Genomic DNA, 27,251 nt, shown 5'->3' with positions numbered 1-27,251 from the left:
GATGAATCACTACTCCTGAAACCAATATTACACTATATGTTAGCTAATTAGAATTTAAATAAAAAATGTGAAAAAAAACAAAAATAAAAAAGTAATAAATAATGATAGGTTATATTGGCAGAAAGCAAAATAATGGTATATTGGTTGCATCATTTTAGCTTTGAAGAAAGATAAATGTAATGTACTTATACACACAAACACAAGCATATATTCTATCATATTGGACCTAAAATATTAGATTGACATCCCCAAGGTTATATTTGGAGGCTTAAGGTGAAACTAAAGCCATCTTAATCCTTTATCTTCATTCTTAAATTTCTTATATACTCCAGATGTATTAACGTTGGCTTTCCTTTCTCTAGTCAATATTTAAGAATTTTTGTTTTTGTTTGTTTTGTTTTGTTTAGAGAAAAATCCCTCAATGGACAGATCTGAACTGAGGTTTTCAATAGGAAATCTGTCACTGTGAACCTCTGTTGTCGCCTCCTAAAATGTAACACTTACCTGTGAAGGCATTAGTTCAACAAGTTTACCTCTCCCTAGCTGACATGTGACTAGAGAGGCAAAGGTACTAATTTTTACTCTAAACTAAAAGCACCTAAATAAGAAGGCACTTGCTTTTTTAAAATAAAATCACATATACCATTAGAAATGTTTTTAAAGGAAAAATGACATTTCTTAAAACTATTTGTATTCACTTGACAGATATTCACATACCAGAGACCACGCTAGTTATAGTGTCATTTGCAGAACTATTTGTTCCACGTTAAGCAAAATATCATCACCACCTCAGCAGGAGATCTTGGCGCATAATTAAGTTGATCTTTTGCAAAGAGTTTGCAATGCTGTCCTCTGTTTATTGATAAAAAGAGAATCCCATTTCTAATGGGATTTAAGTCGAGTGAGTTTTTTAATAACTTAAAAAGACAGCTCATATTTTTCCCTAAGTACTCTCTAATGTCCATCTTTCATTATTAACTATAGAAACCAACATTACTTCTGTACTCATTTGGAATATTTTTTGCTTTATCCCTAAAGACAGTTAAATCATACTGATTCAGTTTCACCTTCCTCTTTTATTTCCACAAATAAATCCCTGGCCCAAAATTTAAAAAAATAATAATAATATTAATATCCTTATTGTTTGTATCTTGTCAGTTTAAATAACTGACATTTTCAAAAGTCAACTGCAGGGGTGCCTGGTTGGCTCAGTGGGTTAAACCTCTGCCTTCGGGTCAGGTCATGATCTCAGGGTCCTGGGATTGAGCCCCACATAGGGCTCTCTTCTCAGTAGGGAGCCTACTTCCCCCTCTTTCTCTGCCTGCCTCTCTGCCTGCTTGTGATCTCTCTCTCTCTCTCTCTGTCAAATAAATAAATAAATAACCTCAACTGCATATACCAGTGGCATTAAAATGTGCCCTGGGTAAGGCAGTGCTTATGTGGAATGGGGATGGGCTCTCACCAACAAAGAGAAGGCGGTTACTTCCATGTTTCACTTACCACAGGTTCTCTGCCTTCTTTCCTAAAGCCTGGCCTGGTTCCTGAACAGAACCTGAGATCCTACATACACTCAAATCTCCCAGATTCGAGCCCACCCATTTATAACTCTCTTGTCTCTCATCACACTCTTCCTGAATCTTTAAGGGACTGTGGCAACAACTGCACTGAGTCAATAAATTACTATAGCAGGCCTTGGTATAGTTATAGTAATTGCAAATTCAGGTTTGGCTGCTGGCCCCTCACCATAGATACTGATTCATTGGCCCTGAATAACCTACGGACTCCTATGTGACACATCTGCGCCAGGGCTGAATTTGTCTCCTTTTGTGGAGAGAATCACCACTCTTACTTTCTTCACGTAGATAATTCTCTAGATTTTGAAATAGCTCATTCCAACCTGTCCTCGCATGTGGGCCAAATGATTATAAAATACAGGCATGCTTTGCAACTCAGCATTATCTCATATCACTGCTATGCTGAGAGACATTTCTGGACACTAAATATGGGGCAAAAGGGTATAGAAAGACCATCCTCAAAAATAATGTGAAAGGAGAAAGTCCTCAAGTCATTGATGTTATAGTTTCACTTACAAGCTTTATAACTTAGCCTGACTATAGTATAGGGTCATGGTTGGCACATGCTTAGAAAAGTTATCACCCCAGGGAATCTACACTGAGTGCTATAGTCAGCTCCTCATCTACACTTTCCCTTTTAAATAGTTCCAAAAGTCTCTTTAAAAAATCCCCAGCCACATGTATTCCTCCAGTGAGGCCTGTAAAGCAAGAGCTTAAACACCTGCTCTCTAAGTACCTAAACCCGATGAAAAAAATGTGTACCCCTTATAGACCAAAAAGACAAGATACTATTAAAGTTTTATTGGAATAGCCACAATGCATTAAGAACTCTGTCCCTGTTTAGGACTATATTCAATGTCTCTGTTCTTCCAAAATTATTACTGATACCAACTTCTCTATATATGTGGTAGTACTTGAACTAAGCCTTAACAAGGTGGTAAAGCCCTGGGGAAATAAAATCTGATTAAAGTGGCAGATTATGACTCAGTAAGACTTTGGGTAGAGAAGTCAGGAGAGGACAAATGATGCTAAGCATTGAATGTTTATCAAATAGGTAAAGCTTCATATAGAAACAAATAGATGGTGTGATCTGAGTAAAAGATGTCAGATTTACCCTCCCACAACAACAACAACAACAACAAGAATAAAAAGAACCCCCAAAAGACAAAATATGTTTTATCCACATATGAGATATCAGGCAGGAAAGAACAGTAATCTATGAGAGACAAGAAAGAAATGAGGTAAGGTGAGCAATAACACTGCCAGGCCTTAATGTCTTGGGAAAGTTTCCAGAAGGCAACAGGGGTAGAGGAAAGATAGGCAAAGTCCAGTGGACTCCATGAGCTAACAAGAATGAACCGAGGGAAGGATCAAGATGGTGGAGGAGTAGGAGACCTAAATATCATCAGGTCCCAGGAGTTCAGCTAGATAGTTATCAAACCATGCTGAACACCTACAAACTCAACAGGATATAGAAGAGAATAAGAGCAGCAATTCTAAAAAGAAAAGCGACCACTTTCTGGAAGGTAGGATGTGCAGAAAAGTGAATCTGAGGCAACATACGGGAAGATAGACTGCAGGTGTGGGGCTAGCTCCTGGCAAGCCGCAGAGCAACAGAGGACAAAATTGGAATTTTTAGGAGTCTGCTGCACTGAGGGACATCCCTCCAGAGGCTAAGTTGGGGTGGAGCCCTCATGGGGACAGTGTGGTGTCAGGATCTGCAGGGTCACAAAAAGACCAGGAGTGCTGAAGTGTGGCAGAGCTCCCAGGTATTAGAGCAGGGAAGCCAGCTGCTGACATGGAAATGAGGAAAGGGCTCTCAGCTCAGGGTTACCTTAAACCATGATCCAAGGCACAGTCAGGACACTGCTCATCAAGCAGGGACCCATAAGTGGCAGATCTGGGAAGACACCATCCTTCCTTCTCCTCCGGGAGGATCAGTGTGGGAGCACACTGCAGGAGTCTGCTGGGTTTGGAGACTCCAAATGGGGCCATGTGTCAAAGGTCGAAATGCTCAGTCATAGGCTGGGTGAACTCAGAGTGCAGCCAGAAACCAGGGATATGGGAGGGATTGATTGCTTTTCTCTGAGGGCACACTAAGGAGAGGGGCCTTAAACTCTCAACTCCTCTGAGCTGGAGATTGGGAGGTTGCCATCTTCCTTCTCCTCCTCCAAAGCTGTACGGAAAGCATTCAGGGAACAAAAGTTATGGAGAGCAAACCCAAGCATATTACATAGCCTGGCCTCTGGCAAGGGCAGTGCAATTCTTCCTCAGGCAAAGACATTTGAGAATCACTGCAACAGGCCCCTCCCCAAGAAGATCAGCAAGAACATCAGTCAAGACAGCATTCACTGATCAGTGAGAACTGCAGAACTCTATAGATAGGAGAATGCAGCACATATAGTTCATGGCTTTTTTCCTCGTGATTCTTTAGTCTTTCAAAGTTAAATTTTATTTTTTCTTATTATATTTAATTTTTCTCCTACCTATTTTAAACTTTTTAAACTATTCTATCTTATCAATACCTTTTTAAAAATATGTTTAAATATGTTTAAATTTTCATTGTTATAGTCATATTCTATCCTGTCATTGTATTTAAATTATTTTTGTATACATTTAGGTTTTCTTTAAATTTTTAGGATACAATTTCTTCTAACAGATCAAAATATACCCTCAATCTAGCACATGGCTTTGTACTAGTCTCCAGCCTGATCACATTCTTTCTTTTTTTTTTTTTAAACCAACTTCTCTTATCAATTCCTTTTTTAGAATTTTTAAAAATTTTCATCTTTATATTCATATTCCATCCTTTCACCATGTTTACCCTTATCTATCTCTCTCTCTCTCTCTCTGTCTATATATATATATGTAATTTTTTTTCTTCCTTTAAAATTTTGTGAGGCAGGATCTTCTAATAGACCAAAATACACCCAAAATCAAGTTTGTGGCTCTGTTCTATTCACCAGTCATATATATATGTATATATGATATATACATATATATATGAATGATATACATTATATATATCCCCCTCCTTCCTTCTTCCCCCAGTTTCAGGTGTTTTGATTAGTGTATATTTTTCTGTGGTAATTTCTCCTTTTTTTAAAAAAAACATATTTATTTATTTGTTTGTTTGCTTGTTTATTTTCATTGCTTCTTTTAGTATTTTGTACTCTCATTCATCTATTCTTATCGGGACAAAATGACATGGCAGCAAAACTCACCTAAAAAAAAAAAAAAAGGAACAAGAGGCAGTACCAATAGCTAGGGACCTAATCAATAGTTCAGAATGACAATTATCAAGGTGCTAGCTGGGCTTGAAAAAAGCATGGAAAATATTAGAGACTCCCTTCCTGGAGAAATAAAATCCCTTTCTGGAGAAATAAAACAACTAATATCTAACCAAGTTGAAATCTTAAAAAAAAGCTATTAATGAGGTACAGTTAAAAATAGAGGCTCTTACTGATAGGATAAATGAGGCAGATAAATGAGGTGTAAACAACTACTGGACCATGAGGGGAGAATTCCTGAGATAAGTGATACCATAAGATGAAACAATATTAGAATAATTGAGACCCCAGAAGAAGAAGAAAGGCACAGAAGGTATATCGGAGGAAAGTTATAGCAGGGAATTTCCATAATTTGGTGAAGGGAACAAGCATCCAAATCTAGGAGGCACAGAGAACCCCCCTCAAAATCAATAAAAATAGGTCAACTAATAGTAACACTGACAAGTCTCTAATAGTAAAACTGACAAGTCTCAGTGACAAAGAGAAAATCTGAAAGCAGATCAGCACAAGCGCTCTATAATATACAACGGTAGAAATATTAGATTGACATAAGACCTATCCACAGAGAACTGACAGGCCAGAAAGGAATGGCATGATATACTCAGAGCACTAAATGAGAGAAATATGCAGCCAGGAATACTATATCCAGCCAAGCTGTCATTGAAAATAGAAGGAGAGCTGAAAAGCTTCCTGGACAAACAAAAATTAAAATAATTTGCAAACACCAAATAATTTGCAAACAGCCCTACAGGAAATATTGAAAGGGGTCCTGTAGCAAAGAGAGCCTAAAACTAACAGATCAGAAAGGAACAGAGACAATATACAGTAACAATCACCTTAGAGGCAATACAATGGCACTAAAGTCATATCTTTGTATAGTTACCCTGAATGGAAATGGGCTAAATGCCCCAATCAAAAGACACAGGAAACCAGAATAGATTAAAAAAATAAGACCCATCGATATGCTGTCTCCAAGAAACTCATTTTAGACCTAAAGACACCTCCATATTTAAAGTGAGGGGGTAGGAAACAATTTACCATGCTAATAAACATCAAAAGAAAGCTGGGGTGGCAATCCTTATAACAGATAAATTAGATTTTAAGCCAAAGACTATAATAAGAGATGAGAAAGGACACTATATCATACTTAAAGTGTCTGTCCAACAAGAAGATCTAACAGTTTTAAATATCCATGTCCCTGCATGGGGGCAGCCAATTACATAAACCAATTAATAACAAAATCAAAGAAACACATCAACAATAATACAATAATAATAGGGGACATTAATACTTCACTGAAATGGACAGATCATCTAAGCAAAAGATCAGTAAGGAAATAAAGGCTTTAAATGACACACTGGACCAGATGGACATCACAGACATATCCAGAACATTCCATCCCAAAGCAACAGAAGACACCTTCTTCTTGAGAGAACATGGAACATTCTCCAGAATAGATCACATCCTGAGTCACAAATCAGGTCTCAGCCAGTACCAAAAGATTGGAATCATTCCCAGCATATTTTCAGACCACAATACTCTGAAACTAGAACTCAACCACAAAAGCAAAGTTGGAAAGGACTCAAATACATGGAGGCTAATGAGCATCTTATGAAAGAATGAATGGGTCAACCAGGAAATTAAAGAAGAATTTTAAAAATTCATGGAAACAAATGAAAATGAAAACACTACTGTTCAAAATCTTTGGACACAGCAAAGGCAATCCTCAGAGGAAAGTATATAGCAATACAAGCCTTTCTCAATGAACAAGAAAAGTCTCAAGTACACAATCTAACCCTACACCTAAAGGAGCTGGAGAAAGAACAGCAAAGAAAGCCTAAACCCAGCAGGAGAAGAGAAATAATAATCAAAGCCTGAAACAATAAAATAGAAATCAAAAAACAGTAGGAGAGATCAAAAAAAGTAGGAGCTGGTTCTTCAAAAGAATTAAAAGGATTGATAAAATCCTGGCCAGACTTTTCCAAAAGAAAAGAGAAAGGACCCAAATTAATAAAATAATGAATGAATGAAGAGAGATCACAAACACCACCAAAGAAATACAAACATTTATAAGAACATATTATGAGCAACTATACGCCAGAAAATTTGACAATCTGGAAGAAATGGATGCATTCCTAGAGACATATAAACTACCACAACTGAACCAGGAAGAAATAGAAAACCTGAACAGACCCATAACCAGTAAGGAGATTGAAGCATTCATCAAAAATCTCCCAACAAACAAGAGCCCAGGGCCAGATGGTTTCCCAGAGGAATTCTACCAAACATTTAAAGAAGAATTAATAGCTATTCTCCTGAAACTGTTCCAAAAAATAGAAATGGAAGGAAAACTTCCAAACTCATTTTATGGGGCCAGCATTACCTTGATCCCCAAACCACACAAGAACCCTATCAAAAAGGAGAATTGCAGACCAATATCCTTGATGAACACAGATGCAAAATTCTCTCCAAAATACTAGCCAACAGGATCCAACAGTATTAGAAGGATTATTCACCATGACCAAATGGGATTTATTCCTGGGCTTCAGGGTTGGTTCAACATCCACAAATCAATTAGTGTGATACAATACATTAATAAAATAAATAACAAGAACCATATGATACTCTCTATAGATTCTGAAAAACATTTGACAAAGTTCGGGATCCCTTCTTGATCAAAACTCTTCAACATGTGGAGATAGAGGGTACACACCTCAATATCATAAAAGCCATCTATGAAAAACTCACAGTGAATATAATTCTCAATGGGGAAAACTGAGAGCTTTTCCCATAAGGTCAGGATAATGGCAGAACTGTCCACTATCACCACTGCTCAACATAGTACTAGAAGTCTTAGCCTCAGCGTCAGACAACAAAAAGAAATAAAAGGCATCCAAATTGGCAAAGAAGAAGTCAAACTCTTACTTTTTGCACATGATATGTTACTTCATGTGGAAAACCCAAAAAATTCCACTCCAAAACTGTTAGAACTCATACAGCAATTTAGGGAAGTGTCAGGATATAAAATCAATGCACAAAAATCAGTTGCATTTCTATAGACCAAGATCAAGACAGAAGAAAGAGAAATTAAGGAGTCAGTCGCATTTACAATTGTACCCAAAACCATAAAATACCTAGGGATAAACCCAACCAAAGAGGCAAAGAATCTGTACTCAGAAAACTATAAAGTACTCATAAAAGAAATTGAGGAACACACAAAGAAATGGAAAAACATTCTACACTCATGGATTGGAAGAACAAATATTGTGACAATGTCTATGCTACCTAGAGTAATCCACACATCTAATGCAATCCCTATCAAAATGCCATCAATTTGTTTAAAGAAAACAGAACAAATAATCCTAAAATTTATATGGAATCAGAAAAGACCCCAAATAGCCAGAGGAATGTTGAAAAAGAAAACCAAAGTTGGTGGCATCACAATTCCAGACTTCAAGCTCTATTACAAAGCTGTTATCATCAAGACAGTATGGTACTGCCACAAAAACAGACTCATAGATCAATGGAACAGAATAGAGAGCCCAGAAATGGACCCTCAACTCTATGATCAACTACTCTTTGACAAAGCAGGAAAGAATGTCCAATGGAAAAAAGACGGTATCTTCAACAAATGGTGCTATGAAAATTGGACAGCCACATGCAGAGGAATGAAACTAGACCATTTCCTTATACCAAACACAAAAAATAGATTCAAAATGGATGAAAGGCCTAAATGTGAGACAGGAATCCATCAAAATCCTTGAAAAGAACACAGACAGAAACCTCACTGACCTCAGGTGCAGCAACTTCTTCCTAGAAATATCGCCAAAGGCAAGGGAAGCAAGGGCACAAATGAACTATTGGGACTTCATCAAGATCAAAACTTTTGCACAACAAAAGAAAGTCAACAAAAGGAAAGACAACCCATACAATGGGAGAAGATATGTGCAAATGACATATCAGATAAAGGGCTACTATCCAAAATCTATAAAGAACTTATCAAACTCAACACCCAAAGAACAAATAATCTAATTAAGAAATGGGCAGAGGACATGAACAGACATTTCTGCAAAGAAGACATCCAGATGACCAAAAGACACATGCAAAAGTGCTCAACATCACTTGGCATCAGGGAAATCCAAATCAAAACCACAGTGAGTTACTACCTCACAACAGTCAGAATAGGTAAAATTAACAAGTCTGGAAACAAAAGATGTTGGTGAGGATGCAGAGAAAGGGGAACCCTCCAGAATGTGTGCTGGTGCAGCCACTCTGGAAAATAGTAAGGAGGTTCCTCAAAAGGTTGAAAATAGATCTAGTCTATGTCCCAGCAATTGCACTACTGGGTATTTACCCCAAAGATACAAATGTAGTGATGTGAAGGGGCACGTGCATCTGAGTGTTTATAGCAGCAATGTCCACAAAAGCTGAACTATGGAATAAGCTTAGATGTCCATCAACAGATGAATGGATAAAGAAGAAGTCATACACACATACACATACACACACACACGTATATATATGCAATGGAATACTATACAGCCATCAAAACCCTGTAAATCTTGCCATTTACAATGACACAGATGGAACTAGAGGGTAATAAACTAAGCAAGCTAAGTCAATCAGAGAAAGACAATTATAATATGATCTCTCTGATATGAGGTATTTGAGAGGCAGTGCGGGGCATTCATGGTGGGGGAAGGGAGTGAAAAAATGAAACAAGATGGGATTGGAGAGAGAGACAAACCATAAAAGAGTCTTAATCTCAGGAAATAAACTGAGGGTTGCTGGGTGGGGGGAGGGATAGGGTGGCTGGGTGATGGACATTGGGGAGGGTATGTGCTATGGTGAGTGCTGTGAATTATGTAAGACTGATGATTCACAGACCTGTACCCTTGAACCAAATAATACATTGTATATTTAAAAAAGAGAGAGAGAGAGAGAGAATGAACTGGGAGTCCAAGGAGACCACTGCAGTTCTCAGGCACTAACTGAGAAGAGAATGCTGCCTAGATTGTGAATTCCACAGATTTGCAGAGGATCAGCCCTGAATGTACAGTAGAAAATCAATCAGAGTATACATCCGAAGAAACTGCCTGATACTACAAAAAAAAAAAAAAAAAGTTTCTGAAACGGTTATAGGGAATAGTACCTGAAACTCAAACAGGACATAGAATAGTGCCTGTTCCCACTAGTCAGATTGGACGATCATATGATGCATAGAACTCTGGGTAGAGCATTCAGAATTACATTGCCCTAGGAGTGAACGGTTAGTCCTGAGAAAAACAACAACAAAAACACTGCTCTGGTCCCATCTAATAAATCCTAAAAGCTAAATTTCAATGAATAAAATTGTTTCAAATAACATAGTATTACAAAACAAACCTCAAAATATTTATGGAAATACAAAAATGTCTGTCGCCTAACAATATAAAAGGGGTAGCAGAAATAGGGAAAAAAGTGAAAAAAAAGAACAGGAAAAAAAAAGTAAAAGAAAAAGAAAGCACAAATGCTGTCAGTAGAAAACAAATAATAAGATCATAAGAAATAATAAAGAAGAGAATTTATAGCTATGTAACATGGTAGACAATTAAACTTATCCTGATGGCCATTTTATAATGTCTACATGCATCAAGTCATCTTGTTGTAAGCCTTAGGCTAATATAATGTTATTATATCTCAATAAAACTGGAAGGAAAAAAAAGTGATCCTCAGGAAAAAATAAAATTACCTCTGGTCTTATCACTGACATTTAAGTAAGACCAGGGAATGATGCAAACAGGGAAAGTCAAGGAGTTTTATAAGCATCTCAGCATGGTAAGAATTTAATATATTTGAGGTTTCCAGAAAAGATCATGAGAGTTTGGAAGAGTGACAGGGAGATCCTGAGTTGTGAATTAATCATGGGACTGACTGAATTAAGGAATACCAACCCTGGCAAACTTAAGGAGAAAAGAAAGGGATTTGTAATATATTGGGCAGCTCTTAGAATCTAAAAGTAGAATCAAAGATAGAAACTTCTATCTTCAACCTAGTTGAATTGGGTAGCACACCTTAGCCCAAACACCTTGATAAGCTAGGTACAATAAAACAGTCATCGTTGAAAATTAAGAATATTGAAATTGAGGGACACTTTACAAAAACACCTCACTAGTAATCTTCAAACTCTCAAAGTCAATGAAAACAAGGGAAGATTGAGGAACTATCACAGATCAAGGATAAATACATGTGGGATCCTAAAACGGAAAAAAGAACATTAGTGGAAAAACTAGTGCAATTTGAATAAAGTGTGGACTTTAGTTGATAGTAAAAAAAAAAAAAAAAGACTAAAACTTAGACATATTCATAATATAAATATAAATGGTCTTAAAACTCCAATTACAAAGACTGAAATTATCAGCTTGGAAAAATTCCATCTGTATATATTCCCAACTCTATGTGACTATAAAAAAATAAACTTTAAATATAAAGTCACAAGTAGATTAGAAGTAAAAAGATGGAGAGAAGTAAAGCATGCCAATAATAAAACCAGAGGAACCTACAGAGGTTGTAATAATATCAAAGTAGATTTTACTGCAAAGCATATTACTAGTTTTAAATCATTTCCTGATGACATATAAATCAGTTTATTAAGAGAAACCTAACAGTCCTGAATCACCAATAACAAAACTTCAAAAATACATGAAACAAAACTGGTAAAATTTCAAGGAGAATTAAAAAATGCAAAAATCTGTACTCATCTCAAAATGCCTGACAGAATAAATACCAAAAAAATCAGTAAATATAGAGGACACTTAAATAGTGCTATCAACCAACTTGATCTAAGATAATGTATAGAGCATCTCACCCAGCAACAAAAAAATATATTTTATTTTCAAAGGCTTATGGAATCTTTATCAAAATAGACCAAACCCTAGATAATGAAAATATCTGTATAAAAGATTTATATTAGAAAAGGAGACAGATTTCAAATTAGTGACCTCAACTTCCAATGAGCTAGAACAAGGAAAGCAAATTGAAACAAAAGTAAAGGGAAGAAAATGAAAATATTTGCAAAATTTTTATCTGAACAATAACTTGGATCCACTATGTATAAGAACTTGCAAAATTCAATAATATAAAATAAGCCATCCAATAAAAAAATGGGAACATGATCTAAACAGATGCTTCACTAAGGAAAATACATAGCAAATAAGCATTTGAATGACACTCAATATCATTAGTCATAAATGAAATACAAATTCGAACCAGAATGAAATACTACTACACTTCTATTAGAATGTCAAAAATTTGAAAGTATCAAGTATTGATAAGAATGTGAAAGAACGGGAACTCTCCAACAATTGCAAAATGTGAAATGGTGCAACTACTTTGGAAAAGAGTTCAATACTTAAAAAGCTAAACACACACTCATATGACCTAGTCTTCAATTCCCAGAGAAGAGAAAGTGTACATTCATATAAAGACTAATTACATGAATGATCATAGCAGCCTGATTTGTAATAGTCTAAAACTTGAGTTAACCCAAGTGATATTTATGAGTGAATGAATACAAAATACTCATTCTACAATGTCTATCCATACAGTAGAATGCTTTGAAGCAATATAAAGGAATAAACGTTTGATATCATCATCAACATGGGTAATCTCAAAGTAATTAAGCTGAAAAAGTCAGACAAAATGTATGCATAATGTATGTCTCTAGGTTTACCTAAATGCAAACTAATCTTATAGTGACTGCAAGCAAGTTAAGTGTTTGTCTGTGGAGGTAAGGGTATAGGAAGTGCTGAGAGAGAGAAAAACAAATTTCCAAGAGTGATAAGTATATGCATTATCGTAAGTGTGATGATGGTTTCATGACATATACATCTGTTAAAACTTATCAGATTATATACAGATTCTTGTTTGTCAATTATACTTTAATAAAGCTGTTAGACAAACAAATGGGACTTACAGAGGATTGTAGTGCATATACAGAATTGTGATTGTGATTCTAACATTTTGTGGACATGATATAAAACAGATTGGAAGTTTCATACTAGTCACACTCTCTTTGACATTCGTTATCATATTTCCCATTAATCTGTTACATCAAAAACTCTTTGTGCATTCTAATGATGTTTTATTTCTCCTCTCTCCTGACAAGAAATGGGCGAATTCATAGAACTACTTCATTCTGTCATAAAACTTTATCATATTTCTTTAAATCTTTTTTTGTTCCTTTCTATCTCCATTATAGAATAAACAATTTGAGTGTTTTAACCTGTCAATACAAAATATTTAGAAAAAAAAGTGCTGAAAAAGGGGCACAAAATATTTTTGAGGACCTACAGGTACTTGTATACTTACTATGTACTTACATACCTATATACTCGTGGGTACTTATATATTTACTAGGTACTTACATACCTACTACATACTTACATACTCATGGGTACTTATACACTTACTAGGTACTTACATCTCTACTACAGACTTTTATACATACTAGGTGTTTATTTATTTTATGTTTTATCTTCACTTCTTTAGATCCTTTCATCAGTTTTCTAAGGACAAATTATTATATTCATTTACAAATGAGGAAATAATAGAGACCTGAAGAAACCTGCCCAATTAATAAATGTTGAAATCAAAAAGGGAGCTCTGCTCCTAGTTGTCCGGAGTATATGGGCTCTTTTCATGGAGCTGTCAAATGTACTGTCATAGCCCACCTTCGTTCCAAGAGATGAGGAGACACATCTCATTGCCCAAGTTTGAAAGAAACTGGCAGTGATTTTATATATTGACACTCCCTTACACTTTAAGTCAATTTTACATATAAATCAAGCCCAAATTATTGAATTGATCAGGAGGGAAAGCAGTACTTACATAAGAATGTAATAAAATACATATATACTTAAAGGAAACCAGAGTCCCAATGTCCAGATTTGAAGAGAAATATATTTGGCTGAACCCAAATAGTCTGCTTTTTACAAAAATTTCCTTTCTTCACTCATTCTTCAAATATTTATTTATGCCAGATTCTGGACTATGTACTGGGTATATATTAGGAAGTTAGAAGATATGTAGATCCAGCCCTTTTGGAACTTCTAATTTGGCAAGAGAGACAGTAGACTTCATTATAACTTTTCAAAAAGCAACAACATGGATGCAGTTCATAAATATATAACACTGACAATCTGTTAGAATGTATGTGAAATCTCTAAGACTAGGGGTTCCTATAAATTGGCCACAGATCAACAGTGTGAATGCCGTGGTTTTATTTGTTTTTAATCAAACACAATATTAAAATACAAAAGCAGGTATATACAGTGGGGAACAGGAGACACACAGTACTTAAAAATGTTGTATTCGGACGCCTGGGTGGCTCAGTTGGTTAAGCAGCTGCCTTCGGCTCAGGTCATGATCCCAGCATCCTGGGATCGAGTCCCACATCGGGCTCCTTGCTCGGCAGGGAGCCTGCTTCTCCCTCTGCCTCTGCCTGCCATTCTATCTGCCTGTGCTTGCTCTCTCCCCCTCTCTCTCTGATAAATAAATAAAATCTTTTAAAAAAAATGTTGTGTTCTGTTTCATAGATCATAGCCAAAACATAGAATGTGGGGAGGTTTCAGGGGAGAATTAACTGATTGTTAGAATGGAAAATAGAACCCATGTAGAGAGATAAAAGAAAATGGAATTATTTGGCCTGAAGATGAATGTGAAATAATTTGAGAGTACTTAAACAAAGGGATTTTACGCAAAGGATAGTGCTAGGTTATTCAAAATTTCTATTGGAAAGGATAGAAAGAAAAAAAAAAAAGCAGGTTTAATTTATAGCATAAGGATTTTGTCTAGACATAAAGGAGTATTCTGTTCATTTGTTTCTTTAGATTAAAGATGGTGCTTTAACCACATAACTTCTAGTGAACCATTTCCATCCAAAAATTCCATGATAACAATACGTGGGCTTTAGATGGAACCTAGTGGACTTGACATTTTCAGTTCCATTCTTTATTGTAGTTTAGAAGTACATTCTGTGTTATTTCAGCAACATGTTTAGGGAACACCTTCCATCTGTCAATAAGATGCTGAAAATTACTAAGTCACAACATTGAGCCAAGAAATGAAACCAAGTGGATGGATAATTTTGCACTATGAAGAAGTAATAAATTCCAGCTGTGAAAACCAAATAGCATGAAAAAAGCTCTGGAATTTAAGGTTGGCATTGTCACCTCCAGAACCCATATGGCCAAATCTTGGATAACAATCATACCTTCAGTCAATAGACTCACATGTAATTACATTTGGCTTAACTATTGCAAACAAGAGATTTTAACATGTTCATTTCTTGTAACTGTTTCGGTGCCAAGAAACACAGTATTTAGTGCCAAGACTTAACTGTATCTTCCAAAAAAGAATTTGAACAATTTATGCCCAGTGGTCAATTACAAACTTTCATAAAATTAGAAAAAAGAGAATGCTTTTTTATTAAAGTTTTCAAAAAACTGGAACAAAGCAGTGTTGATGACTTTCACTTCTGCATAACAAAAATATTTGAAAGCATATTTCAAAGTAATATTGGCATGAATAATTATTTTCTTCTCAATACTCTATTGTATTTGAACCACTATAAGATGTTAATAAACTATACATAGTTTATATATAATTATATGTAGTATATGTTATGTATAATATATTATATGCATTATATATTAACAAACTATATATATATATAGTAAAATTTATATATAGTTAGTGGAAAAGCTGCAGAAAGGAGCAAAGGCATAATCAAAAAATAAAACTATACTCATGTTTATTCCTTCAGTTAATCAAGAGGAGGATGATGTTTTCACATGTGTAGCTTGCATGGCATAGACAGTAAGCAAAAGATAGTTCTAACAATATGTAAACATGGTGCTATATAGTATGATTTCATACTGGCTGATGAGAAATTTATGCTCTTTTCAAGCATCTTTCCTTCTTTCTAGTTTCTTCATCATTAAAACTTTGGTCATGAAAAGATATGGCTTCTATGACACCCATAACCTCTCTTTTTCACAAAGAGAGAGTTAGATTTTGATAGGCCAGCATCAAAATAGAATTCAGTCAAACTAGAATTCAATGACATTGTTCTCATTGTACTTATTTTTATTATTACCTTTATGGCAAGCTAATAGATTTCCATTTGGAGTCATGATCAATGGTTTGTGCTTTCAGGGAGGGGGTTTTTATTGTTGACATTGTTAGGATAGCCATTAAAAAAAGTTATAATAGGGGCGCCTGGGTGGCTCAGTGGGTTAAGCCGCTGCCTTCGGCTCAGGTCATGATCTCAGGATCCTGGGATCGAGTCCCGCATCGGGCTCTCTGCTCAGCGGGGAGCCTGCTTCCTCCTCTCTCTCTCTGCCTGCCTCTCTGCCTACTTGTAATCTCTCTGTCAAATAAATAAATAAAATCTTTAAAAAAAAAAAAGTTATAATAAAACTCAGACTGACTTTTAGTTGGTTTATTATTGTTTTCAAATTGACTATAGATAAGACATCCCTTTATTGCCACTTCTATCTTACTCACTTATTGTTAATGATGATAAGATCCTTTGAAGAACTGTGTATGTATTCTTTCCAATGACATTTAATCATTACAATTTGTTTGGGATTATTTGTATCTGTGTCCTAATTCCTTGCCTTATTGTAAATTTAGGGCAGGTTACTCAGTTGAGTAATTGTTAAGTGTATTGGTTTGGAGCCAGATCCTCTGGATTCAAATATCTGCTTAACTACTTCCTACTTGGGTAACCTGTGTAAAGAAAATTACTTAAGTGTTTTGAGCCTTATACCCTTACCTATAAAATAATAATAATAATAGTATATTTTGCATAGGACTGTTGTCCTATGTTGTTTATTTCACATAAAGTTTAGTACAGTGGCTTACATGTAATAAGCTTTCAAAACTATTAATTATCCCTATTGGACTTCTTTGAATTACCTGATTCTCTAATATAGTTGCTCACTTGACATATTTAACAGGTATTTATTAATCTTTAAATGTGAATGTTATAAAGATACAAAATACTAAAAACAAAACAAATAGTACAAATTGTGCCCAAAGTATGTTGTAGGATAAACTAACTATAGCCATGGATTTTAGCTTTCCTCTGCGAAGGATAAGGGGTGTTGTATGAGAGCCCCTTGATGTTCAACCTCATGGATAACTTTCAAATTTCCTATTGGTAATACCCATACCTACTGATAATATCTCCTGGCGATACCAAACTTTTACATATTTCCCATACTAATATTAAGATATGGTGTGTGTGTGTGTGTGTGTGTGTGTGTGTGTGTAACAGTATACAGCCATAAAAAAAGAATGAAATCTTGCCATCTGCAATGATACGTGTGGAAGTGGAGAGTATAATGCCAAGTGAAACAAGTCAGTCAGAGAAAGGCAAATATCATAGGATTTCATTCCTATGTGGAATTTAAGAAACAAAACAAATAAGCAAGGGAAAGAGAGAGACAGAATGTGAGAGAGAGAGATAAGAACAAGAAACAGACTCTCACCTATTAAGAACAAACATGGTTACCAGAGGTGAGGTGAGGGGTGGAGGGTATGGGTGAAAAGGGTATTGGGGATTAAGGAGTGAACTTGTCTTGATGAGCACTGGGTGATGTATGGAATTACTGGATCACTATGTTGTACACCTGAAGCTAATATACCTCTGCATGTTAACTATACTGGAATTAAAATAATAAAATAAAATAAAAATAAAATAAAAACATTTTAAAATGTAAGCTGTAATTACTTTTATTAAGATATTACAAAAGAGACATAATGGATTCTGAAAGAAAAATATGTATATATTTGCTTGTATTTTAGTTGAATGATTCCCAATTTTTTTTCCTTTCTGACTCAGTGAAATGTCTTTTATTGAAAAGGAACTGAATAAACTGTCAGTGTATTAGGATTCCTAAAGGTAAGTTTCCTGTACTTCTGTTACTCCCTGATAGTTAGCCACTAAGATTTTTACTGCTCAGTGCATGTTTATATGAAGAATATTGTGGTTTTAACCATCACAAGGACCAAACTAAAGATCTGAGCAGTTGTTCCAAAGGATTCTCTTCTTGAAGCAGTAATCATCATATGTAATTTAATTTTAAAATTTGTATCCACTCTCACCAAAACTAAACTATTGGAGAAAGACTCCTAAACTATATTTATGTCTATTCAAAGTGGTTTTGAGGTTTCCTTAAATTCTAGATTAACATAAAATTTTTACACATATTGAATGATAGTTCTTAAATCTGTAAGAACTGCAAAAACTCAAGAATTACACTGGACAGAATTCAATAAACATTATATTCCAGTAAATATAAAGATTAAATAATTTTAAAAGAATTTACACCTTAGAGGTTTTTTATTTTTTATAATCCCCTGTCCTACATGTGTGTTTTATTTGTTTGCAAATTATTCTGCTCTCTTCTGTTAAGTTTTTCCATAATGTCTCAGTGAACCACAACCCCTACATTGGTATTATCCATACAATTTAAAGAAAAAAAAATTTAAGATACGTCAATGTAGAACAAATTACAGTTTTATACTTTAAGAACTGACAGAAGCCAATTAGATCTAAAATTTTAGAAAAATTGCTGCTGAGAAATAAGATGTAAGAGCTAAGTGAACTCCAAGAGTAAAAGTAAAATTCACTAAATTTAGCAGTGAACTAAAAAAGTATAGAAGTATGTGGGAACAACAATGGAAACGAGTCGCATATTGAAGTTTTTTGTAAAAGAGAATAGTTCAGTCACTCAATAGCACTTCATGCAAATCTATTTTATATCTTGTGAGGCTCTGAGGATACTCAACATGACAAATAGTGAAATTTGCTTTCTATTCTAGGCAAGGTCTGTTCCCACAAAAACGTGTGTAATTCAGATTCAAATAATAAGGACTTCGTTTGGTAGAGTTCATCTTTAGGAAGTGTTTGGGGACGCCTGGGTGGCTCAGTTGGTTAAGCACATGCCTTCGGCTCAGGGCATGATCCCAGGGTCCTGGGATCAAGTCCTGCATGGGGTGGGGAGTATCCTTGCTCAGCAGGGAACCTGCTTCTCCCTCTGCCTGCCACTCCTCCTGCTTGTGCTCTCTCTCTGACAAATAAATAAATAAAATCTTTAAAAAGAGAGAGAGAGAGAGAGAGAAGTGTTTTTCTTTTCCCACTCAATGAAGTATTAAAAGGTGAACTATCCCACAAAGGTTTTAACAGACTTAGCAAAAATACATGGCATTTCTACATTTATCGAGGACAGAAGAAAGGAGAAGGAGGTAGTTTTTTTAGCCCATTAAGAATAAAGATTGAGAGGGCGCCTGGGTGGCTCAGTGGGTTAAGCCGCTGCCTTCCACTCAGGTCATGATCTCAGGGTCCTGGGATTGAGTCCCTCATCGGGCTCTCTGCTCAGCAGGGAGCCTGCTTCCTCTCTCTCTCTCTCTGCTTGCCTCTCTGTCTACTTGTGATCTCTGTCAAATAAATAAATAAAATCTTAAAAAAAAAAAGAATAAAGATTGAGGAATGCTATACTAAACTGTAATGTATGTAGAAGTATTTTTTAAATTGGGGTACCTCATTCTGTTAAGTGTTTGACTCTTGATTTTGCCTCAGGTCATGATCTCAGGGCCTTGAGATCAAGCCCAGGTCAGGCTCCACACTTAGGGTAGATGGATGGGCTTAATGCAGGGCTGGCTTGGGATTCTCTCTCTCCCTCTGCCTCTCCCCCCACACTCCCTAGCTGGTGCTCTTTCTCTCTCATACTCTAAACAAACAAACAAACAAACATATATATAAACACAATCTTAAAAAAGAAAAGTTTTTTTTTTTTTAATTAAATTAGTGCCTGTCCACAATAAAATTTTATAGTGGGTCTAAGGCAAATCAGATGCAACCTTCCTGCCTCTTCTCTCCCTCTTACTGTATGTATGTATGTGCTTGTATACTGGTCAGGAATTCACAACAATGACTATGGCCAGGAGAATTCTATATAACTTTATAACAGAAAACATTTAAATATTTTTCTCTTTACACATAAAGAATGAGGTGGCTTTAGGGGCACCTGGGTGGCTCAGTCAATTACCTGTTTGACTTTGAGTTTTAGCCTGGGTCATGATATTGGGGTCCAGGGATCCAGCCTGTGTGGGGCTCTGCACTGGGCACTAGTCCCTCTCCCACCCCTCTCCCCTCTACCATACCCCGACTGGTGCATGTGAGTGTGCACACCTAAGTCCTCTTTCTCTTCCTCTCTCTAATAAATAAATAAAATCTTTTTATTTTTATTTATTTATTTATTTATTTTTAAAGAGTGAAATGGCTTTATATTATGCTTTAGTGTGAAATAACCCTGGATTCAAGTTCCAATTCCACCATCAACTAGCCATAAAAGTTTGGGTAAGTTATATAACCTCCTTGGGGCTCTTTTACCACATCAATAAAACAAGGATAGTAAAGGATTATGTGAAATAATGAATATAAAGCCTTTAACACATTTTCTGGGCCATATGGCAAACACAGCAAATATTGGGAATTATGGTTATTACGATGATCAATAATGATCAGTTCTAACAGTATAATATACTGCAACAGTTAAATCACATTACCATAAGGAACAAATTATAGATATTCCAGAAAAATATTCATATAGCTAACATGTCATTATTCCATTTTGCTTCAGTAAACAAAAAAATACTAAAGACAACAGAGCAGACTTGCCAGTAATATAAACTAGTCTGCAAAAGTCCTTGATAATCAGTGATGACTATACTTTGAGGCTTTATGAACTGATGAGTACCAATCTCATAAAGTGGTAAATGGGGTTTCATGATACTATGATAAGTTAATTTTTTTTTTCATGTTTTGAAGACATATGGGAGACAGTATTAGGAAAAACACTTAAAGGCACATGAATGTCAATTATTACACATATAGACCATGAATGTTGTTCAGTATAAATGGAGTTTCAGAGAACATAAAGGTTTTTCATTATTTCCTTTTTCCTCAGAAGAGTTCACTAAGAGCATTGTGGACTAGAGCAGATGCATTTAACACAATTTTGGTTATGAAACCTGGAAGTCCTATACTCAGTTTGAATAAACCTACCTTTCTTTCTTTCTTCCTTTCTTTTTTTTTTTTTTTAGAAGTTAGGGGAGGGGCAGAGGGAGAAGCAGAGAGAGAATTCCAAGCAGGCCTCATGCCCAGTGTAGAGCCTGACAAGGCGTTCCATTTTACAATCCTGAGATCATGACCTGAGCCGAAATCAAGAGCTGGGTGCTTAACCGACTAAGCCACCCAGGTGCTCCAAACTTTGCTTTTCTTAATCAGTTACTAGATTAAATATTTTTTTTGCTTCCCCAACAATGCTAAGTTTGGTGTATTCACCTACAATATAGCCTCTCTTAGTGTTTAATAAATGCCGATAGCATGAACTACACATGACAATTACTCTTCATTTCTCTCTTGCTGTTGACACTTTCAAGATAGAACGAAATGCATTAAACAAAACAAATATGTTCGCCATTTTTGCAATGTTAATTAAGGAATAATTCTTGTAAATAAAAGTACTTGATTTTAAGTAAAAAGATAAGTGTTTCAGAATAAATGCTAACTTAAATGATCATTGTCATTTATTAAAACAGAACAGATACTTGTATTATCTTCTCCCTTACTTTCACCATGTTTAAGAATAACCAGTAGTCATCACATGACTGGAAAATAATATGTATTTAAGAAAAAAAAAAAAAAAGGAAAAGAAAAGTCTGGAACAATACAAAGATAATGTCTCATTCTTCCATTCATTAAATACTAATGCCACACGCATACAAGACAAGAAGGTGATAGTTTAGCCTACCTTTTAGATCCACCTTTTTAGAAATAGTTTTGAGTCATTTTCAGCAGTATTACTTTTTTGCCTTACCCTTCCCTGGGTAAAAGTAGCTAACCTGAGATTTTTTTTTTTTTTTTTTTTAACAGAAAAACAGGTTGCTATGACTCTGTGAACACAGGGACAAAACTTTCTCATGTGAGACCTTAGTTTCACCAGAATTGTGCTCAAATTCCTTTCACTGTGGCCATGTCAGATGATGACACGAATACAATAGGTACGATCCGGGGTCACAAAACACTCACCACAGTTGGCCTCATCTGATGCATCTGCACAGTCTGGATCCTCATCACAAACCCACAGCTTGGAAATGCAATGTTTAGTTGTTTTACACTGGAAATAGTCTGGAGAACAGCTGTTTTCGGCTTAAGAGGAAAACATGTATTATAAAAGCAGCTTTGAACAAGAACAGACATTTTATCTGAAAATCAATCAGAGGAACAAATGCTTAAGAAAAGTCAACTGGAAATATATTATCTTTTAATTAATAAGGCTCTGAAGGTGAAGGGTTTTAACTTTCATTATCTATCATATATTCCAAATATCCTTCCCAGTAGAAAGAAATAAAATATATTTCTATAATGATACATTTGATAAAAATCAGAGTTCTCGATACAAGCCTCCCTTGATTAGCTATATTTTGAAATCAATTTTAAAAACAAAGAATTTGGAAACTTTCTGAATAATTTTACCAAATAAATGTAAGAATTTATACATATGCATTTCTAAAATAGAAGAATAATAAAATCAGAAGGTATTTGTGAATCAGGAACTAAAAAGCATCAAACTTCTCAAAATCTCTAGTTGCATTGAGTTTTTGAGGGAAGGGGTGAACATCTGACTTAGACTGTAAACTGCCTCACAAATCCTAGTCAGTTTAATGGATCAGCTCTTGGAATGACTAACCATAAAGAACTGGTACTGACTTTATTCTGAATGCACCATCTTAATCAAATTGCTGGATGACTGCACATTATTTACTGATAAAAGTTTTAGGGGAATAAAATAAAATTTCAGCAAGACAGAAACGTTGACAGCAGTTCTGTTGAAACCCTGAAACCTGACAGGTACTTTATTGCTCGTATTCTGTGTATTTGGGTTTTCGTGTGGACATGCCTGTCTGCCTACGTGCATGTATGTATATGATGGAAATTGTTTTGCCTTCCACTGAATCTGTTTGATTTTTGGTGGGGGATGAAAAGAAGAGGTGAAAAGAGTAGAAAATATTTTACTATTGTTCTTTGAAGTAGCTGGCAAAGATACATTAAACAGAGTATTATTTACATTTTTAAACAAATAATTTTGTTAGTTTTTTTTGCTCAGATTTTCTCATCATGCATTCGACATGTATTTTCTGGGGGAAATGATCTCTAATTAATAGAATTGATTTCAAACAGAAGAAAATTATTTGTAGCTGCTTAATGTGGGCAAAAAGAAATATCAATTTATGAATAAAACACCACAGTCACCTGTAATGTTGGTTTTGTTGCTTCTTTTAAGGATGATTTGAATGAATATTCATTGTTTAATGTTTGTTGTAATCTTTAGGTAGCTATCTAAGTAAAGACAACCCATGTTTTAATTTTATTTAAAGTCTTTACAGGGAACTTCTTAAGTAACCCATCCCCCAAGGTGCCAATTTAGAGGTATATGTTCCATAATTACTGTACATTTTTCTACATTGTGCGTATGTATGGCACACAATAAAACATTTTAGACCCATGTCAGCTGACTCAGAAGTAAGACAAGATGGAACATTCTGAGGTGACTTACGACAGTCCCTTTCATCTTCTTCATCCCCACAGTCATCTTGTCCGTTACATCTGAGGTTTACCGGGATGCATTTTTGGTTCTTTGTACACTTGAACTGACCTGACAGGCAGACATGTGTGTCTAAAAGAAAGAAAGAAGAAGAACAACAAATCTGCACTGAAAACTGTGCCTGCATTTAAATTGGTGCAGACAAAATCAGGTAAGAATTGGACTTATGTTCCTTGGTTAAGAATTTAATCACCTACCACAGTTGAGTTCATCAGAATTGTCACCACAGTCATTCTCTCCATCACAGATGAAAGCTGGCAGAGCACAGAGCCCAGTGCCACACTGAAACCGGCCTGGCTGACATTTAAATTCAGCTAGGGGAGAAAACAGACTGTATCATTGAATGCCAAGTTTTGCTCATGACCTCTTAAATAGAGCTTTTCTGATGTTATGGGTATTTATTATTTCATTATATTAAACATACCCTAGAGCACACCGTGAATGTCTCATACTTAGTAGCTATTGGATTCAGATGTACAGCATGACCAGGCTATGAGCAACTCAGATGGCCTCCAGATTACATATCACAAATTAACAGTAAGAAATCCAAGACAATAATGCATCTTTGCCATATTTCTTAGTTTATATATGAAATAATGATAACAATATTCATCATAATAAAGTAGGCTCTATTGAATATCTGCTCTGTATCAAACACTGGGTGACACACTTTCACAAAGAGGTACTAACTGAATCTCATCAAAACCTTCTCACCTCAGCATCTCCACGACTGTTTTATAAATGAAAAAACTAGGTCTCATGGATATTAATAACTCACTCAAGTATGTACAAGTTTCAAGTGCCAGATATGGAAATTAGATCTAGATCTGACTCTGAGTCTTCTCACAAACTATATTGCTTGGCAATAAAATACTTACCTTTTGACTGATAAACATAATGTATGTAGTTCAAAGAAGTCAACTGAATGAATATTAATAGTGATATTTTAAACCTTCTTTGGGAAATTAATTATGCTTTTATATTTACAATATGAAGTAAAAAATTTCCTTAACATTAAAAAAAAAACCTCAATATGTGCTCGACTTCCATAGAAGTGAGTACTAAAATGTTGAAAGTCATTCAATTTCTAACATTTCTTAGTAAACCACAGTAAGTGTTAAAACTGTGTGATACTTAATTTCTCACATTCTAAACTCATACATTTCCTCTGTGTTTTGTTGCTTCATATATGATTTTCTTGAAATCACATATGATTTCTTGAATTTTGGTAGCAAAGGATGGTCCTCTACCAAAAAAAAAAAAAAAAAAAAAAAAAAACCTTCCCATAAGATTTCTAACTATCAGGGGAGTTTCAATACCTGGAAGATAGCTGGAAAGCCTATCTGACCTTCAAATGTGCCTCCAGAATGATCTTTTGTGTACTAGAGCATCATAGAAAATGCAGTTAAAAACTTAAGATGCCAAAGAATTCATGATGCATCACTCAACCACATTTATTTAAACAACATTATTGAAGTTTGCAAGTATGTGAAACTGGGTTTAACCTTTCATGCCTTTTCAGATGAAATTATTGAGACTGTCAGTAACTTAGTACCTGTAAATTTTGAAGATATAGCTACTCAAATATGAATTCTAGACAGTCCAGAGACTCATGTACATCACTCCCACCTACCTCAGCATAACTCTCAAAATAAGCCTTCATGCCTACAGATGTTCAGTGCTATTAACCCAAGTAAAAGATTATTTACTAAAAGATCACAGAGACAATGTCACCAATAAAAACATGTAGTACTGGTATTTAACTAGGATAAGGATGATACAGAGACTCTTAGATACGAGATGTCTCTTTGCTTTCCCCTTAAAAGACATTAAGGTTATATTTGTTCATGATATATTTTCAAAGGGTGTAAATATGGAAATCTTTGGTTATTTTTTTATATCAGTATGGTTACAGCATGATACTCCAGTCAAGATGAAAGAGCTAAGTAGCTGCAGATAGTTTAGAAGGGAAAGCATTGGGAGCCACTGACTGTGTCTTCAAGTCATCATGGCGGGTATTTCTCAGAGAACACTTCAGTGAATCTGGGCAGGGAAAGTCATCCTAATATGAGGACTCATTTAATGTATTTGTTCTTCATTATTTCTATAAATTACAAAATAGGTTGTGTTCATTTTATTTATTATATTGTTAAAAGTTTACTTTATTGTAGGGAAATCAGTAACTTTCTTTTAATGAGTAAATCTCAGTTGATCACCAATATAATTTGTTCCTTTGATAGCCCTTTGAATTCAAATATAATTCAGGCATAATAGTATATTTACATCATACAAAAACTACTCATAAGTATTGTCTATCACAGTGAAAACAAAAATATACTGAAAAATCAAAGACCAATGGACCTTTCAAAAACATAAGAAGAATATTAGAAAAGCAATGATTTCTGTAACTTTTCTTCCTTTTTCTTGAATATATTATTAGCTGTTTTCAAATGAAAACAATGAACAATGTGAAACAACTTCAAATGGTTTATATGCTTTGTGGTGACCAGAGAGATGGAATACATCTCATCTAAGTAACTATCAAGAGACCCTAAGGTTAGAACAGTTTTTGTAATTATGTGGTAGAAAATTTTACAGCAGAAAGTAACCAGCTTTTACTTAGTATACTGTCTTTAGTATAAGCTTAAGGATCTTGAACTCAATTGTTAAGGCCAAATCATGGCAACTATCCACCGAGATTTGAGGGAATTATCATGATCAACTAGAAGCATCTTCAACTTGATAGGATTGTATTGGAGTGACCGATGGTGTGAACTACAAAAGACCATCAAGAAAAAGTTTACTGATTGTCCATTATAACCGAAGTTATCAAAGATAAATAAATGTATATACACATATGTGAACATATAAATAAGCCATACACACACACACACACACACACACACATTTTTATATGGGCATACCTACCTATATGTATGTGTGTATATATGTATGTATGTATGTATATATGTATGTATGTATGTATATATGTATGTATGTATTTGGCACCTAACCATTCCAATCACAATTTGAGTCAAAGTAAAATTAGCAGTCATTTTAAGGAATACCTAAGAGCATACTAAATTATTAGTAGACCAAACTAATGATTTATATTTAAAAAAAAATCTCACTTTTAAAGAATGTTCAGTATTTTAACACTGTGAAGATTAATCCCTTAAAGGTAAGATCTTAGTTATTGGTTGGCATTCTGCAAACTTGCCATTTTTTGCTTTTGATTTGGTGATATATCCAGGCAAAATGATTGTTATTTATACTGATCATTACACAGAGTGTAATTTTTCTGTAAGCAAGAAAATTTAAAACAAAACACTAATATAAATTGCTGATGATGTCATTCTAAATGTAACAGTTAACAGAGACATACTCAAGAGATTGTTGATAATTTTTTTGTATTTTTAAAGATTTTGTAAAAGTATCAGAAGGTCTGGGCATTTCAGCAGTGTACTTACGACAGTCGTCAGGTTCGTCAGATCCGTCGCCACAGTCATCCACAGTGTCACATTTCCACCAGAATGGAATACATTTATCAGTTTTGCATCGAAACTTTAAAAAAAAATAGAAAAAAAGGAAAGAAAAAAAAAGGTTGAAGAACCTACCTCGATATAAAATTGATATTTAAAAACTTACCAGGGCAGAGTAGCCTAGCC

At 35.0% G+C, this 27,251-nt stretch overlaps 1 protein-coding gene across 4 annotated transcripts in view; it reads right to left on the bottom strand.

The window, feature by feature from the left end:
- LRP1B (LDL receptor related protein 1B) overlaps nt 1-27,251 on the bottom strand; it is a 1,969,831-nt gene that overhangs the window by 171,553 nt on the left and 1,771,027 nt on the right. For all 4 annotated transcript variants that reach the window (XM_032356230.1, XM_032356231.1, XM_032356232.1 and 1 more), the window contains 4 exons: nt 27,054-27,147; nt 23,781-23,897; nt 23,536-23,655; nt 22,008-22,127 (listed from right to left, as the gene is read on the bottom strand). In XM_032356230.1, coding sequence (XP_032212121.1) covers nt 22,008-22,127; nt 23,536-23,655; nt 23,781-23,897; nt 27,054-27,147 — 451 coding nt within the window. The remainder of the gene's footprint in view (nt 1-22,007; nt 22,128-23,535; nt 23,656-23,780; nt 23,898-27,053; nt 27,148-27,251) is intronic.

The sequence above is a fragment of the Mustela erminea genome, chromosome 8, assembly GCF_009829155.1.
Source record: "Mustela erminea isolate mMusErm1 chromosome 8, mMusErm1.Pri, whole genome shotgun sequence".
NCBI lineage: Eukaryota > Metazoa > Chordata > Mammalia > Carnivora > Mustelidae > Mustela > Mustela erminea.
Note: the sequence above shows the minus strand (reverse complement) of the source record. Positions and strands in the feature narration are given on the sequence as shown.